This window comes from Gamsiella multidivaricata (assembly GCF_025024155.1).
Source record: "Gamsiella multidivaricata strain RSA 2152 chromosome Unknown BC939scaffold_82, whole genome shotgun sequence".
Taxonomy (NCBI): Eukaryota; Fungi; Mortierellomycota; class Mortierellomycetes; order Mortierellales; family Mortierellaceae; genus Gamsiella; species Gamsiella multidivaricata.
Window position 1 is genome coordinate 21,341 of NW_026251790.1, and position 16,328 is coordinate 37,668.

A 16,328-nucleotide genomic window follows, 5' to 3' on the forward strand; every position below is an offset into this window, starting at 1 on the left:
TGTCGATTCTGTTCAGCCTGAATGAGGATAGGAAGATAGTCAATGGTATACAGGGCGTATCAAGTGTCTATCGATATGGGAAGTGCGAAATGTGAGATGGGATGCGGCCGTGTCGAAGGAGGGCGGAGAAGGATGGAAATACTGGAAAACGAAGTTCTGTTTATTTCCGGGAACAAACGTCGGCGCAAATTCATAGTTGGCTGTTCCCAAAGAAGAGCAGCAAGAATAGCAAGAATAGCAAGAATAGCAAGAATGAAAGAGCGTCCACCAGCAGCACCAGCGATACCGGCAGGGCGGGCGTAGTTGGGATCGCTATACACACACAGTGAACAGCAAGGGGACTAATAAATCTGTCGAGTCGAGTTGAGTCGAGTCGCGTGAGTGTTGTGGGCGTACATGACGAATGTCTATAAAACAGTGACGCCCACACAGCCGACAAGTTTGCCGTCAGCATAATCCATTCTTTTCTTCACGCCCTGCGCGTCCATCTTTCGGCTGGTCTTCGTCCATTGCCCCTGCTGCAAGTCATGCTCGTGGGAGGATATATTGGCCATAAAAAGAATGGGATGAACGGCCTTGCTCCTGGTTGACATTCATTCCTCCCTCTATCTTAGTGCGAACATCAACAGAAGCAATTGCTGCAAGGGTTTAGAAGAAGATCCATTTAAGTTCACGCTAAAGCATCGCTGCTCAATGCTCTCGAGCATGGTATTATTTTCCATTTTAAATTGTCAAGACCGGGTAAAAAGGTCATCTTTATTCACATGAAGGCTATCACGAACGTGAAGCCTGAGTGCCCTGACGCGACCCCATCATACTCGATCGTGGACTTCCAGTCCTCCAATCACCTTGACCACCCGAACCAGGCGTCCTTGGCGCCCATCCTGCGCCCACAGATGTTGCAACCAGCGAAGGAACCATCGCGCCAGTATAGAGCATATGTTGATCATCCGTATTATGGTACGCCGACAAGCGACCACCACGGATGGCCTTGAACACCGAAAGTTCTGTCCGGACCTTGTTAATCGCAGAGTTCCAGGCCAGATGGCTGTCACGGTTCGAGTATCCGCTGCCGGGACTGACACCGACCATCGATCCTTGCTGAGAGTTAACAGAGACTGGGATTGAAGCGACACGACCAATATCGCCAGCCATCGCTGGGTAATTCTCAAAGTTGGGCACACCTCCAGTGGGGGGTGATGGCCGGTTGATGCGGTCTCGAAGGCCTCCAAAGATCTCCTCGGGGATCAGACGGATGATAACACCCACGGGGATCGAAAGGAAACCCAAGAGAATGCAGATCAGCCACTGGATACCTCCAAGTTTCTCGGTGTCAAAGGCTGCGCCGCCAAACTGGACAATGATCGCCTGGAACAGAACCATGATGATGAAGATCACAATAAAGTACGTGTTCTTGTGGATGCCAGAAAAGATGTTGAGGTGGTTATCCAGTCGACGGCAGTTGATCTCGTTAAAGATCTGCAAGAAAACGAAAGTGTTGAACACCATAGTATCGAGCTCCTGTCGTTTGAAACCAGTGTAAGCGTCCTTAATTTTCGGATTCTCATCAACCTTGGGCTGAAGCCAGCCGGGGATTTCGTCGTAGTTGAGAATCTCCATGCCTGCGTACTCCAGAATAAAGGTGATCGTCAACTGCAAAATGGCCTGGCCAAGAATCATCTTCCACATCGTAAAGGTGATCAGAGGCGCTGTGCGGGGTTCGGGCTGTCGGTCCAAGAGTTCAGGAGTAGGTGGGTCTGTAGCGAGAGCAAGGGCGGCCAGGGTATCCATGATAAGGTTGATCCACAGAAGCTGGACAGCAGACATTACGGGCTTTTGTGTGTCAGAGATAACGGCAGTAACTAGGGTCAGGATGACAGCGGTAATATTGACAGTCAGTTGGAACTGCAGGAACTTCTTGACAGCATCGTTGACTGCGCGTCCCCAAAGGATGGCCTTGACAATGCTCGAGAAGTTGTCGTCCATCAAGATAATAGCCGAGGCTTCCTTGGCGACCTCAGTACCGGCAATACCCATGGAGAATCCAACATCCGACATCTTGAGAGCAGGACCATCATTGGTACCGTCTCCTGTTACGGCCACAATCTCGCCCATGGCCTTGAGACGACCAACCAGAATCTTCTTGTCTTCAGGACTGGATCGAGCCAAGACCTGGAGTCGTGGGATCACTGCGTCCATTTCTTCAGGACTGAGCGCACGGAATTTGGGCCCCTCCATAATAATTCCACCCTGCGTGTAGATGCCGCACTGCGTTGCGATCGACTTGGCCGTCAGAATGTTGTCACCTGTAACCATGCGGACAAAGACACCAGCTCGCTGGCAGGCAAGGACGGCCTCAGGAACACCCTCGCGCAGTGGATCCTCGATACCAACAACACCAATTAGGGTCAAGTCGCTCTCAGCGACAGCAGCAAACGGAACGTCACCATCCTCATTGAGCTCAACGCCGGCAGGTGGCCAAGATTCGAAATCGCGGTAGGCAATTCCGATGGTTCGGAGAGACTGCGTAGCATAGGAAATGATAGTCTTGTGGACCTGCGTCTGAAGCTCTTCCACGAGTTCCAGCTCAGTCACCTCCGCCATGCGATCCTTCTCACTCAGGGAACCATTCTGTTCGGAAGAACCGCCTATCTGGATAACCTTGCTACAGCGCTTCATAATGATCTCGGAGGCACCCTTGACGTGAAGGCGGAACTTGTTTGGACCCATCTGCACAGTGGTAGCCATGGACTTGCGTTCAGAAGAGAAGGGAAACAGATGGACGACGGGTACGGCCTCGCGGAGTTCACGGTAGTCAGCACCGCCGATCTTCTTTGAGAAGTCGAGCAGAGCGACTTCGGTCTTGGATCCAATAAATGACAGGTTACCCTTGTCGTCGGTGTTCTCAAAGGCTGAAGAATTGATGGCGATGGCTTCATGCATTAGCGTAGTGATCGCAGGTGGCAATTTGCTGACAAGCTGACTCATAGGGACGGCATGGCGGTTAACGGGAATGTTGGCGCGAGGATTGGCCTCTCCCTCGGGGCCATCAGCGATAAACCGTGTGTTGACTCCCAACGTACCAGCAACAATAGTCATCCTAGTAAGTGTGGCATGCAATGAGATTAATGGTCAGATAACAAGACAGCAGACGATGGCGAGCCGCGTGGCGGTATGCGTACCTGTTCTGGGTCAACGTTCCGGTTTTATCAGAGCAGATGGTCGTGGCATTACCCATGGTCTCGCACGCAGCCAGGATGCGGACCAAATTATTGTCCTTCAGCATGCGTGTGGTTGCAAAAGCCAGGGCGAGGGTGACAGCCAGGGGAAGACCTTCAGGAACAGCAACGACAACGACTGTAACGGCAGTAATAACAATGGTGACCAAACTCTTCACGATTTCTGCACCGGCAGGCGTTCCGTTCCTTCTGAATCCCACAAAGTACCGGATGATGAGGATAATCAACATGAGCAAGGCCGCCAAACTGCCCAGTTTGGCAATCCTCTCTGCCAAGCCATTCAGCTTGATCTGCAGCGGTGTATCCTCGGCTTCGGTGCGCAGCGACATCATTGTCCTTCCATGGAAACTGTTTACGCCTACACCCGTGACAACGTAAATACCCACACCTTCCAAGACCTTGGATCCAGAGATGATGAAGGGGTCGACTCCATGGATACCGTGTTGCGGCTCAGCAATAACCTCGATGCCCTCATGATTGGTTTGGATTTTACTCTCGCCCTTGTTCAAAGCAGCCTCGGCGTCCTGCATCCTTCTCAGCTCCTCAAAGGTCACTTTCTTCACCGCATCAGATTCTCCTGTCATGGCAGATTCATCGCACTTCAAATTGTGTCCGCCGAGAAAGATACCGTCTGCTGCGATCACATCTCCGGGCTCAAGGTGCAGGATATCGCCGACAAGGACATTAAACACGGATAGCAGGACAGTTTCACCATTTCGAAGAACCTAGCAGGAAGCAATAACAATATGTTTAGTTTTGAATATATGAAGGTATGCGCGTATGGACTGATTGGCGGTAGCAGGCCACCAGTTTGTCATTCCTCATTCCACATCAAACCGCTGTTTGTCACCACAGCAGATCAAAGGACATAACATTTGGATACAGGCCAATGTCCAAAGATCAGGGTGGAGAGATAACTGAAAAAAAAAGAGAGTGGTAACGTGGGTGTGTAGGTCTGTACCTTGACTTCACGGTCTTCCTTTTTGGCATTCAATTTGCGGAACTGGGCCTCCTTCTGGTAGTCATTAACGGAACCGACCATGACGACGATGATGACAGCGGCCAGAATGGCGACACCTTCGACCCAGGAGATCTTGGGATCAGTGGCGATGTAGGAGGTATAGTCCCGGTTGAAGCGTTCGGTTGGTTCATGTTTCATGCCATAGTCCTCGTAGATTCCAAGCCCAATGGAGATGACAGCGGCAACAAGCAGAAGGATCTAAAGAGCGAGATAACGCATAGCGGAGGAACATACTATCAGCATCATAATACATGACTGGGACAGGAACAAAGGCAGAGACCAAGACAGGGACAGAAACAGGGAGCCAGTAATTTTAGAAAGGGGGACCAACAAAAGCACGTAGAATTGTGGACGAGGTGATGTCATGAGCATGAATACATGGGGAACAAGGACGGAAGTAGCCAGGTAGATGTGGGATGGTCAAGTAGCACGATCAGGTGCGCGTCCATCGTCCATTGTTGCACAGAAATGAAAAAATGCATGCGCATCCAATGGTACAACGCATTCAGCTTCCGATGTGTCGGTCTGTGCTCCTTCCTCTTCCCTCCTGCTGACTGGTTCGCTCAGCAGCAAATGAACACACTGAAGTAAAGGGAGCATGCTCAACATAAAATCCCAGCACTTACCAGAATCTTTTCCTGCAATGCAATCCACATCAATTGAAAAATGTTCTTTGGCTTCCTCTTGGGCAGCAGGTTCCGTCCAAAGTACTCTTCACGGTCCGCAAACGAGACCGCAGCGGTGTCGATGTCGCCCACGTTGACACCCGAAATTGCTTGTGGTGGCTCCTTTTGTTCTCCGCCTGCCACAACACCAACACTTTCGAGCGGCCTGTTATCGGTAGTAGATAGGCCCCGGACTGGATCTGCATGCAACCCTCTAAGAATGCCCTCAGTACCATTATAGGCCGCCAGTTGCTCTGGCGACTTTGGGTCCATGAGCTCCATGAGCTCGTCAGGTGTGAATGCAAAAGGCCCATTGTTGTTTGGTCGTTGTGGAATGTGTGCAGTCTCATGAGACCCGGATTCGTGTTGGTAAGAAAGCGGTCCTGGGTCGGTCGGTTGTAAGGGTTGGTTGGATGCCATATTGCTTGCAGCGGGCTGTTGGTTCGACTTGAGCGATTTGGTTTCGGAAGAAACTGTGGACTCCGATAGAGCAGAGGAAGCGGTGGTATTATTGTGGTTATTATAGTTGCTGTTGTCGATGGTTTGTTGAGTGTCTGTATTGCTCGTTGACAGATCTTCCCCAGAAGAAGGGTTTATGGCCTGAGGAGGAGGAGGAGGGGGAGGAGGAGATGCACCAGGAATAGGTTCATGAGCAGGAGTAGGATTGGAGGTAGTGTTGGTTGAGTCCAAGACCACGGTGTCCGGATTCAGCTCGCTCTTGTCCATGCTGAAGCGAGAGAGAAGCTGGGGAAGCGCAACTGAACAAGTGTGCTGTCTGTATGATTAATGAATAGTAACCGGATTAGATTGTGCGATATAGAAAATGAGGGCCTCTGCAACTGTCTTCTTCTCTACACCAAAGGGGATCGATTGTTAGAAAAAAAAATAGTGGGTGGAATTAGACAGGGAGGAATATGGTTGACGGACGCAAGGGAAGAATAGGAGAGGGATGAAAGAACGAAGGAGCGAAATAGAGGGCCTGGCCAATTTGTAGGTTAATTTGGACGTCGCGTCAGAACAAAAGGGTCCTGCCTAAATAATGCGGTCAGCGAGTTGAGCAAAATGCAATAAACAATCGGCAATTATGATGTCTTTGGCATTTTGTATTTTTGCTCCAACCCTCGGTAATGCCCATGGTGCGGCGGAGCGTAAGCGCATACATCAGAAGGCAGGATGCACTGGGATGCTGCTGTAGAAAGGGAGCGAAGGGCAGAGAGGGGTTGTTGTTGAAAGTCAAGGCCAAGGGGTGCGAAACAGAGACAGGCTCGAATCGCTGCCAGGGAAATGGGATATAATTTTTGGGGATTTGGGGGATTTGGATCGCAATTGGTCAGGGTTGTCCGCATGCCCTCTCTGGGGCGTATGTGTGGAACACCAGTTTGCCACACACCGTACCACAGGCACCGCCCTGTAGACTACTCCTACGCATCATCTCGGCTACCACAGACATCGGTCCACGAATTGCGCGGGTCGCATGTCATTTTTCTGTCTCTTGGGCCACACACACAAAAAAAAGGCCTGAAAAGAACATTTGGAAGGGCGAGAAGACCGGAGATGACATGCCCAAAAGAGGGGCGCGTGCTCTCATCCTCCACTTAATCTGCGGTATGTCCTCTGGAGGGTTTACCATCTTTCCCATATGATCGCATGAGCCATAATCGTACGTAAATAGCGACAAGTGAGAAGTAGGGCCGTACTATAATGACTCTTCGGTGAGGAGCGCGTTCGTTCGGTGAGGAGTTTATGGTGAGCACATTGCAGTTTGTCCCTTTTTACCGAGAATGAATGAAAAAAAAGAGCGCGTAAGTAAGCAACTACAGAAACGGCGGATGGTCTGCTCATTGTGGAGCAAGAGAACTTGAAGCTGAACAATTACTCCGCTCATCCTCCAAGGTATTAATATCTTTTGGACCATCACCACCAATAGGACACTCTGAACGGCTCAGATCGATGGGGCCTCTAATTGATGGCCTTGAAAATGGATGCAAAGAATAGGGTGCCAGGTAAGAGTGCAGAACAACTTGTTATGCTCATGGCGGCCATCCATCTGATTTGTGGATACTGTTTGGACCTGAATCAACAACGCCATGAAGTTCTACAAAGTGTCGTCAGATATCGACGTCAGTCAGATCCGCTGAACATCAACTAAAGTATGAGTATTGCCGCGCATCATTCCGATAACCCCTAATCGGCGTTTATTCTCTAGAGCCTCGACTGCAAGTATGAGCTCCAAAACTCCTTATTTTATAGAACCATGCGCATCTTTCATCAGTAGCGTTTGAAGCCTTCTCGGGATTCGCAGCACGTCTGGAACGGTCAGTCTCTGCTTACTTAATGCCTTAATAGTTATTGTCCTCGCTGTTAAATTTGATAAAGCAGCCGTCGCTGGTGTACCGTTCATTGGTAGCGAAAGCAGAAACATGCCAGAGTCCCGGAAGAGTGCCCCTCGTACGGGCAAGCAGTTTATGCAACGTTGATGGCAATTACAGCGTTACGCAATTTGTAGCAGTGTTTGAAGTACAAGGTCTTTTTTCTTTTTTTTTTTGTTTTTGTTTTTGTTTGAGAGATACAACAAAGGAACGTAGAGCAGTTAGACGTCTGGTCGCTTGTTTTCCAGTTTCAGGTCCACGTTGAATTGTTCTGGGGAATCTTCTCCGAATGTTACTAACATATACAAGCCATCCAGGGAAGCGAGGGTTGGGCGAATAGGTCGCGAATATGGATTGCGGAGGGAATTGTTGCGTACATGGAGACGAGGCTGGCAGAAATGGGTATCTTCTCACAAAGCGGTTCGGAACGCGCGCAGGCGCCTAGTCGTTAAGTGTATGGGCCATTACTCGAGGTATGTGAGATAAGGACACCGAATGTCGCCGTCTGTTCTCATACTCCTATAGATGGAGTAGAATGGCGGTGCACATTATTGGCCACCAAGTAACGCTCTAGAGTGCTTAGCATGACAACAAGAGTAAAGAGATTACGCTTCCTATGTCTTAAAAGAAAATATTACACGTGAACCTTGGGGCATACAGTAGTCTTTTGTACATGTTTGGAAGGACTCAGCAGTATCCCCGAACAACTTAGCCCAATGTGTCACACAACATGCAACGACCCATTCGCCTAGGCCTTTACTCATATTTCACGATATCTTATTACAGTACACATTTCACTCGTCCTCCCTATTCCTGTAGCTTTCAAAGCTAAAACAAAGACTTCGGTGGCGGAAGAGTGACCCTCCCCCTCAGAAGAAAATCGATATCGGGTATGTCTGCATGTTTGTTGTATAGACTCCAGTGGCCACAAAGACTTGGGCTGACAGAGTTTATTTTTGAGCTGTGCAGGTCGACCGCGAAATGTGCAAGCTGGTTGGATGGTTTCATTGGAATGGCGGATGAAAAAAGATCATGGGGGAAGCCTTGAAAGAGCACAGTATTTCGAGAGGCACCAAATGGTGTCCAGAGATGCCTGCTGGGGCCTGAAGGAAAATAAAGAAAGAAGGCTGCATGCGATATGGTGCGATGGAAATGCAGTGTGTGCAGCTGTTAACGATCTACTACACACATGTGCTCGTTGTTGTGGCACTTGCGACATCATCTCTCATCCATACGAGGATGTGATGGTGGTTTCTAGAGAGAGGAAGGGGCATCTCATCTCGCTGGTCGATCTTGTTATCGCTTTTTCGAGTTTTTCCTGTGCGTGTGCGTGTTTGTGTGTGTGCGATGGATGGATTTGCACATGTTTACCGGCAACGCCTGTACATGCTTGCTTGGTATGCTGCTGTGTTGTGTCCACTCTGGCGGTGCATCTGGCTCCTTTCTCTCTCTCTTTTGAACTTTGTACTCTTTTCTCCATTCAAAGCTCTGTTTTTCTTCCTTATTAAGATCCAGCTTCTCTTTCTTTTCCGTCCTCATTCCTTCTCTCCACTCATTCCGCCCTCTACCCTTTCCTCACCCTTCTTCGAGCCAAAAGCATCCTTACTATTTCCAAAGTGGGTATCGATCGAAAATGATTTCCCCCGTTCCTCAGTCGAACGGCACAGACGAAAGAAGACCCCTGCTCGGAACCAACAATAGCAGTCATGACGACAACTACAAGAACCGCTCAGCCCTCTACAGAGCCAGAAGAGCCCCCGTCGCCGTCGCATGTGTCGTGGCCATGGCTCTCTTCACAGACATGGTACGTCCACCCTGCTCGTTTTTCTCTGCTTTGGATCCACTCATCCTGCATATCACCCGGCTACTTCGGTGCCCTGTGGTTGATGGGAAATTCCAATGGTCTAAAGAAAAAAAAAAAAAAAATATAAAAAAAGTTTGTCGAGCGGGGACGAAGCCCCGAATATCTGATAATCTTGCTTGTGGATCTTTTTCCTTGGTCATATGGCGTCTTTTCTCATTTATGGTTTGCCCTTCATGTTTACTAGGTTGTCTACGGTGTAGTGGTTCCAATCTTGCCTATCATCGTTAAGGAACGACTGGGAGGAAGTTCCAGCGATGTCGGGCTTCTCTTTGCGTGCTATGGTAAAGACGACGACTGAGAAACATTACTTCACGCATACAGGACAGGATGAGGGTCATTGTCTATCAGGATAACAAAAACAAACTGTCCATGTGCTTGTGCTTGTGCTTGTGCTTGTGCTTGTGCTTGTGCTTGGGACATTCGCCTTATTGCTCTCATGATGACTTGTTATGTCCGAAGAAGTACCATTTTCGTTCATCCAGGGGCCATGTGACTATCGCAGCAGCCAAACCTGTGTTTGTCATCCGCAAAGAGGCGGAAGATGTTCTCACTCGCACGGACGACGACGATGAACTTGAATTTGGCGGTTCAAGTGATCAGGGTCAACTGGGGAGGGGGGAAATACACATCGTCGCCAACATACCCTTCGTCTTAATACTCCTCGATAATATAGCGATTGGTCTTCTTGCTTCGACGCCAGTCTTTGCCATTCTGAGCGACAAGTATCAGAACAGACGGGTACGTTTGTGGAAATTAACAGCAATCCAAAAGCAGACCAGGCCACCAGACCCTGGTCTTTTACTGTCACAAGGCCACTCTTATTGTTGCAGGTCATGCGCTGACGCGTGCTAACTTAGCTTGTATTAATACGATGTTGCATTTCTTCAATGACTCCATAGATACCAATGATGGTCGGCATGCTTGGTCTTGCGGTGGCAACGGTTGGATTCTCGCTTGCCAGTAATTACTGGGTCCTTATCATGGCTAGAATCGGTCAAGGCTCTGCGGGCGGAGCCTCATGGTATGTTCCTCATGGGTGGTTTATGATTACGGTTACGGCTTTTAAGATTCCCAATGTATATTCTAACAAAGGGGGCAAATCCACATATTTCAACATCGTAAAATAGGACGATTGGACTGGGAATGCTGGCTGATGTATATCCACCCGACAATCTCGGTGTGGTGATGGGCGCTACTATGATGGCGAACGCGATCGGATTCATGTTGGGACCGATGGTTGGCGCTTACTTTTACGAATACCACGGATACAAGGCTCCTTTTATCTTCTGTGCGGCTCTCGCGATTCTTGATTTTCTGTGCATCCTTTTTATTGCAGAGCCTGAGAAGCGAAAGTTCTTCTCCACTAGCAGTGATACGGATGCGGCGGACGCAACAGAGGTCATCGTAGGAGACGCGGCGGCGACGAGTAATGGAAAGCACACGGATCAGGATGTGGATAATTTGACGATCGGAGAAGTGCCGTCGACGAGTACAATTGTTGCGGTCGAGAGAACCGCGGCTGCAATCTCGGACCCGAAGCATGCACAGGAGATTCTGGATGACGGACTGCACCTGCATCAGGATCAGCATCAACATCAGCGCAACGCACATGCCAGAACGGATAGTCGATCTGGATACGGAAGCGTTCGTTCTTCGTCGTCCTCCTCGTCAGAACATTCCACATCTTCGGCCTCGTCGTCTTCCAAATCGTCGGCAGCAGAGGAGTGCAAGCAGGATGAGACAGATGTGTCGATGTTCAAGATTGCGAGCAACTGGACAATCGTCTGTTGCTTGTTGGCCACCTTTGTCGCTGCCAGCGTCTTTTCAGGTAAATGCTTTTTTCTTTTATGAACTACCCTTTTAAACCCTCAAAATGCTTGAAATAATTGCTGTTTAACCAATACCATCATCACTATTTAACTTCTTACGCCTAGGATTGGAACCCATCCTGCCATTGTATCTGGAGGAACTGTTGCATGCAACCCCAACGCAGACCGGACTCGTCCTAACTGCTGCCATTTTCCCTACACTCTTCGCCTCGGCCATCGGCTACTACGCTGACCGTGTCGGCCACTTTTACATCTCGCTGCTGGGCATGCTGATCTTTGCGCTCGCAACCCTCTCGCTCGCATTACCGACATCCTTCCTCTCCTTCGTGCTACCGCTCGCCTTCTTTGGTCTGGGCTCCTCCACGATCCTAACGCCGCTGTTGCCGGCCATGGCGGATGTTTGCCACAAGAAGGGGTGGAACTGCTATGCAAAGACTTATGCGCTCTACAACATGACGTATTCGCTTTCCATGGCTGTAGGGCCCATCCTTGCTGGCTTTATCTTTGAGGACTTTGGTTTCCAATGGACCATGATCATGTTTGGCGTGATGATCATCGCAGCCACGCCGGTTATCTTCTCGGCACAGATCGCGAACGTCATGGCACGGTGGAAGGGTTCTCGAAGCACGGATGCTACATCGAATGCATAGGAGAATACTACACAGATCTACACCCATACTCATTTGTACTCATACTCGTACTCACATTCATCCTTACTCTCGTCCTTGCATTCATTTTCATGTCTCATTCATACTCTGCTTTCGCATTAAATTATGTTTTTTTATCATCTGGTAAATGATATACATATATTATGATTCCAAAAAAAAAAAAAAAAAAAAAAAAAAAAAAAAACAGAAAGAAAGGAAGAAAAAGGACGAACAACTATAGCACTTTAGACATCGATCTCGTCCCCATCTGAAAGGGAGCTCAACAGCGGGCCCAATAACTCGTCGACCTGATCAATCGCCACATTGCAGCACAACGCAATCAGTCGCTGGTACTCATACCACCGCTTGCCTTGCTGCCTCTTCAGGTCCACAATCTGGACCACCCGATCCTTGCGTCGCTGCTGCAACTCTGAGAGTTTTGTTCGCAGCTGCTCCACCTCATTCTCGAGCTCCTCCAACTTTGAGGAAGAAACAATCAAGGCTGGCGGCTGAGCGCTGGCGGGATTAGCGCCTTGCTCGTCGGCTATCACGGAAGCAGCATCTGTGGTTGTTGTGGTCGTGGTTTCAACTGGCGCAATCGTTGTTTCCAATACTCCGCTCGTAGCATCTATAGCAGTCGAGCCCATTGTAATATCATCTTTTGACTGAGAAACTGTCTCTACTCCAGAACCAGCAGCGTTGGCAGTGGAAGGCGGCGGCGGCGGCGGCGATATCAAAAACTCTTCTTCGTTCTTGTTCACATTCCCTTCAGTCTTCTCAGCCTCAGTCGTCGTCTTTGGCTCCTCCACATTCTTCTTAACCTCATTTTCCCTCACCTCATTCCGCAACCTCTCCTCCTCCTGCGAAATCAACTCCTGCAACCGTAGTCGCTGCCGTTCATGAATCTCCTGTTTAAGCAACCCTTCCAGCGCCTTGATCTGCTCCTCTGCTTGTCCTAGTGTCACAGTCTTCAATTTCAGCTCATGAATCGTCCGATGTCCCTCTCGAATCTCTGTCTGAATCCCTTGCAGCAGCCCACGTGCCTCCTGAATGTCCTGATCCTTTTCGAAAATATCCTTCTCATACGACTGTGTCAGTTTGCTGAACAGTTCACTGACTGTTGGGATCACAGCTTGTGAGGACGAGGAAACAGGAGGTCCACCTGGGAGTCGTACCGAAGTTGTCGTGCCTGGCCAAGAGTTCGCCTGTTGAAGCTGGGAGAGCAATCCGCTGGACGATCCTGAAGCAGGTTGGGCGAAAGCCAATCGTGGTGCTGATGGCAAAAGTGTGAGTGGTGGCGGTGGTGGGAGCATTGCTGACGTAGCAGTAAGAGGATGCCCGTAGGGCTGATCCTGAGACCTCGTTCCCTTATCCACGGGCTGAACATGTGGGTCCTTAGCACGAGTTACGGACGCTGGCGCACTAGTTCCAGAGTTCCTTATCGACCCCTGTTGCCGCTGTCCATCGGACTCTGCTTCTGCACCGGCGGATGGCTTCGAATCTGCAGAGGAAGCGATCTGTTGCTGCTGATCTGTTTCCAGCAAATACTCTTCCGCGTTCTTTCCTGTATGATTACGAATTTTCAAATCCGCTCCCGCATCGACCAGCATCTTCACGACCTTCTTACCCCCAACCTTCAATCTCGATGCAATTGTCAATGCCGTATCGCCCACACGATCCTGCACATTAATAATCGACGCCAGCTCCGAAGGATGCTGCGCCAGCTTTTCCAACAAGCACTCGAGGTAATACCTCGCCGCATGGATCTTCCCACGCTGGCCTGCCGTGTTGGTGACATGGTGGAACACTGTCTGGTCGTCCTTGTCGATTGTAAAAATGGTCTTCTGGAGCACCTCCAACAGCACCGCAAACGTCTTCTCCTCAAAATTGTTGCTGAACAGCACGCTCCGCATCAATGCCGTTTGCCCATCTGCGTTGACCCTGTACGTATCCGCGCCATTCTGGACAAGAATCTTGACCACCTCTAGCTTCGCCATAGCTGCTGCCCAGTGCAATGATGTGTGTCCCTCACCATCGATCACAATATTGAAATCCAGATCTGCGGGCGGCTCTGTCAAAATTTTGGGCAGCGTCAGTGTATCGGCGATGAAGTATTCCAACAGTGTATCCGCATATGGCCCTCGAGACTGTGTCTCCACTGATGTCGATCCTGTCGCTATTGCCGTGGCAGTTGAAGACAGTGTCGATTTGCGATCATCCTGATCCGACGCCCTCGTACGTGATGTTGACCTCCTGTTGGTCTTGCTGCGGACACTCGGTGAGGAATCGCGCTGGAAGGCGGTATCCTGATCGTCGTCGTCCACGTCCATCGCGTTGTCATCGTCGTCATTGTCCTCCATATGAGATCCACTTTCCATGTCTACATCTTTGTTGGATTTTTGACGGGCACGTTTTCTGCGCGAAACCTGCTTGTCCTCGAATCCGATAAACAACTCATCGCCTGGACGGACATGCCTTTTGCGCAAAGAGCTTAGGGATCTGTCCTGCAACGAAGGAGGGCGGCGTCGGCGTTTGGCTGGCGATGTCGATGTTGAAGCAGACGAGAAAGATGTTTCCCGATCAGAGACATCCTCTGAGGACAGATCGGGTCGTGACGCTGTAGGCGAGGGCGTTCTAGTGCGCACTCCAGTGTGTCCTGACAGAAGGCTCATGGTTCCGCCCTCACTCTCATCGCTGTCTATGATTATAAATAAGCAAAGTGTTAGACCATATTCGTTGAGTCGGATCGAAACCAAACAGTATGCAGGCAGCAGTAAACACCAATTGCCCCAAATTACCATCACCATCGTCACCAGTACTTGTTGAGCCATCGTCCATGTCCTCGTCTCCCTCTGTTGCCAGGCTCGTCTCTCTTTCCTCGCCTAACGCACCTGGCCCGCCAGTAAAATTCGCCCCGCTGTCGTTGGCACCCATGGAGGGCTTGGGCAGAATCTGGGCTGCAGCCGCCTTGCGCTTCGTCTTCCTAGCTCTCGGTTTTACGCCGGGTTTGTCCTCATTTCCAGGGGTCGACATATCTAGCGCGCGAGGTTCACGTGGTTTCCGGGGTCGATTCGATGCTGCTGTGATGTGTTTGGGCGCCAAAGGTGGACTGGTCTGCGTTGCTTGATAATCCAGCAGGGGCTGTAGCAGATGCACGACGTTATACTCCTGACAAAGCTGAACTCCGCGTTCAAGCGGAACCCATGTACCTGATCATGGACAATGAAGGAATGAATATTAGCACATTTGGCACGTTCCCTGCAGTATACATAGGACCCCAACTTGAGGCATAATCCCTTACCTTGGTACTTTCCGTATCCACCTTGAACCTTCTCATGCTCCCCCTTCTGAACTTCCCTCTCCAAGATTCTCGTTCGCTGCGGCTTGTCAAAATCTGCAACTTTCAGAATCTGCGTCGCGTTTAAGTAGGAGTCCGATCGGCGCCTCATGACTGCAACGCCCTTGCAAATCATCTCAAACACGGGCACGCCTGAGTAAGTCGCTTTGAAAATCTGGGGCGATCCGCTTGTTGGCGCTGCTGCTACTGAAGCTGCCGGTGTTGGGCGACTCTCGATCTTGACACCTCCTCCTTGAGCTGCCCCTTTTGGCTTTTGGGGTGGCGGCTGGCTTGATTGTGCGCCTGCTCCTGGACCAGTGCTTGCGGTTATTGGTGGAGGTGGAGGCGGAGGCATAATCTCCTCTTCTGTTTTGACATTGCCTCCTATCGGGTCAGAATTAGGAATGGTGGCAATTGGCACGCCTCCGGTGGACGTCCCTGTGCCTGGTTCTGTATGAGAAGGCAGATCTGCAGGTTGCCCTTGTTGACCCTGCTGAGGTATACCGCTCTCGCGCGCATTATTGCTCGTGCTGGGCTGTCCGACCGAGGTTGATGTTCCTTGGCTGGAGGGCCATTGGCTCTGTAGTTGAGATGTCGATGCATTACTTGTATCTGAAAAAGGAGCCTGGGTTGCAGATTGCGAGTCCTGACTAAATGGTAGCGTTTGAGGTGATTGTTGTTGCTGTAATTGTCTCTCTTGCTCCTGCTGCTGCTGCTGCTCCTTTACGAGTTGCTCCTGCCGTTCTTTCTCCAGCTGCTCCTGCATCTCTTTCTCAAGTTGTTGTTGTCTCTGTTGTTCTAGCTGCCGCTGTTGCTGTATCATTTGTTGTTGTCTCAAAATTTGCAATGAAGTTGGTTTCTGTCCTGTTGGTGAGACCGGTGAAGGTTGCGCAGGAGAAGGCTGGCCGGGCTGGACCGCGCTTGTAATCGCAGCGGTTGTGATAATGCTGCTGGGAAGAGTTGCGCTCGGCAGAGCGGCACTTGATTGACCTCGGACGGGACTTGGAATTGTTCCAGAGAGCGGGGATTGAAGCTGCAGAGGCTGCGTTTCGTTCGGTAATGTGGGAGGGGCCATAGAGGACACCAGCGGTATATTAGGGGACATTTGTTGCTGTTGCTGTAGTTGCTGCTGCTGCAATAATTGTTGCTGTTGTTGTTGTTGCTGGAGGAGCTGCTGTTGACGCTGCTGCTGCAATAGAACAGCAGTGGGGGTCTTCGACGTTGGAGAGACAACTGAGGTTGGAGAGACAACTGAGGTTGGAGAGACCACTGCAGTAGGAGATACCGCATAGGGCATTCCTGGGATGGCTGTTGGAGAGATTGGCCCTGTTAGGGACCCCAGCGCCTGTGGGGTCGA

At 50.3% G+C, this 16,328-nt stretch overlaps 4 protein-coding genes across 4 annotated transcripts; 2 read left to right on the forward strand and 2 right to left on the reverse strand.

Annotated features, from left to right (window-relative positions):
* Positions 1-475: 475 nt before the first annotated feature.
* On the reverse strand, positions 476-5,884 carry BC939DRAFT_464234 (uncharacterized protein). The gene is made up of 4 exons (XM_051557349.1): positions 4,887-5,884; positions 4,201-4,458; positions 3,183-3,964; positions 476-3,100 (listed from the first exon to the last, which is right to left on the reverse strand). Exons 1-4 carry the CDS (start codon positions 5,649-5,651, stop codon positions 775-777), a joined length of 4,131 nt encoding a protein of 1,376 aa, XP_051407997.1. The 5' UTR covers positions 5,652-5,884; the 3' UTR covers positions 476-774.
* A 2,381-nt stretch (positions 5,885-8,265) lies between these two features.
* On the forward strand, positions 8,266-9,210 carry BC939DRAFT_464235 (uncharacterized protein). Its single transcript, XM_051557350.1, has one exon. It carries the CDS (start codon positions 8,293-8,295, stop codon positions 8,800-8,802), a length of 510 nt encoding a protein of 169 aa, XP_051407998.1. The 5' UTR covers positions 8,266-8,292; the 3' UTR covers positions 8,803-9,210.
* Positions 9,211-9,229: 19 nt separating this feature from the next.
* Positions 9,230-11,770, forward strand: BC939DRAFT_464237 (major facilitator superfamily domain-containing protein). The gene is made up of 4 exons (XM_051557351.1): positions 9,230-9,896; positions 10,058-10,179; positions 10,286-10,986; positions 11,093-11,770. Exons 1-4 carry the CDS (start codon positions 9,486-9,488, stop codon positions 11,635-11,637), a joined length of 1,779 nt encoding a protein of 592 aa, XP_051407999.1. The 5' UTR covers positions 9,230-9,485; the 3' UTR covers positions 11,638-11,770.
* A 68-nt stretch (positions 11,771-11,838) lies between these two features.
* Positions 11,839-16,216, reverse strand: BC939DRAFT_415559 (uncharacterized protein). The gene is made up of 3 exons (XM_051552998.1): positions 14,936-16,216; positions 14,433-14,843; positions 11,839-14,332 (listed from the first exon to the last, which is right to left on the reverse strand). The coding sequence occupies exons 1-3, from the start codon at positions 16,074-16,076 to the stop codon at positions 11,880-11,882; spliced, it is 4,005 nt and encodes a 1,334-aa protein (XP_051408000.1). The 5' UTR covers positions 16,077-16,216; the 3' UTR covers positions 11,839-11,879.
* Between the last annotated feature and the right edge of the window lie 112 nt (positions 16,217-16,328).

Bases quoted from the DNA above. Each gene is read 5' to 3' on its own strand.
- BC939DRAFT_464234 (XM_051557349.1), bottom strand. From the start codon at position 5,651: ATGGACAAGAGCGAGCTGAATCCGGACACCGTGGTCTTGGACTCAACC. The intron at 4,459-4,886 runs GTAAGTGCTGGG...CTCGCTCTTTAG, and splicing joins CATTGCAGGAAAAGATTCTG to ATCCTTCTGCTTGTTGCCGC. The intron at 3,965-4,200 runs GTACAGACCTAC...GCTTCCTGCTAG, and splicing joins AGGAAGACCGTGAAGTCAAG to GTTCTTCGAAATGGTGAAAC.
- BC939DRAFT_415559 (XM_051552998.1), bottom strand. From the start codon at position 16,076: ATGTCCCCTAATATACCGCTGGTGTCCTCTATGGCCCCTCCCACATTA. The intron at 14,844-14,935 runs GTAAGGGATTAT...GTCCATGATCAG, and splicing joins TGGATACGGAAAGTACCAAG to GTACATGGGTTCCGCTTGAA. The intron at 14,333-14,432 runs GTAATTTGGGGC...TTATAATCATAG, and splicing joins TACTGGTGACGATGGTGATG to ACAGCGATGAGAGTGAGGGC.
- BC939DRAFT_464237 (XM_051557351.1), top strand. From the start codon at position 9,486: ATGAGGGTCATTGTCTATCAGGATAACAAAAACAAACTGTCCATGTGC. The intron at 9,897-10,057 runs GTACGTTTGTGG...ATGACTCCATAG, and splicing joins ACAAGTATCAGAACAGACGG to ATACCAATGATGGTCGGCAT. The intron at 10,987-11,092 runs GTAAATGCTTTT...TCTTACGCCTAG, and splicing joins CGCTGCCAGCGTCTTTTCAG to GATTGGAACCCATCCTGCCA.
- BC939DRAFT_464235 (XM_051557350.1), top strand. From the start codon at position 8,293: ATGGTTTCATTGGAATGGCGGATGAAAAAAGATCATGGGGGAAGCCTT.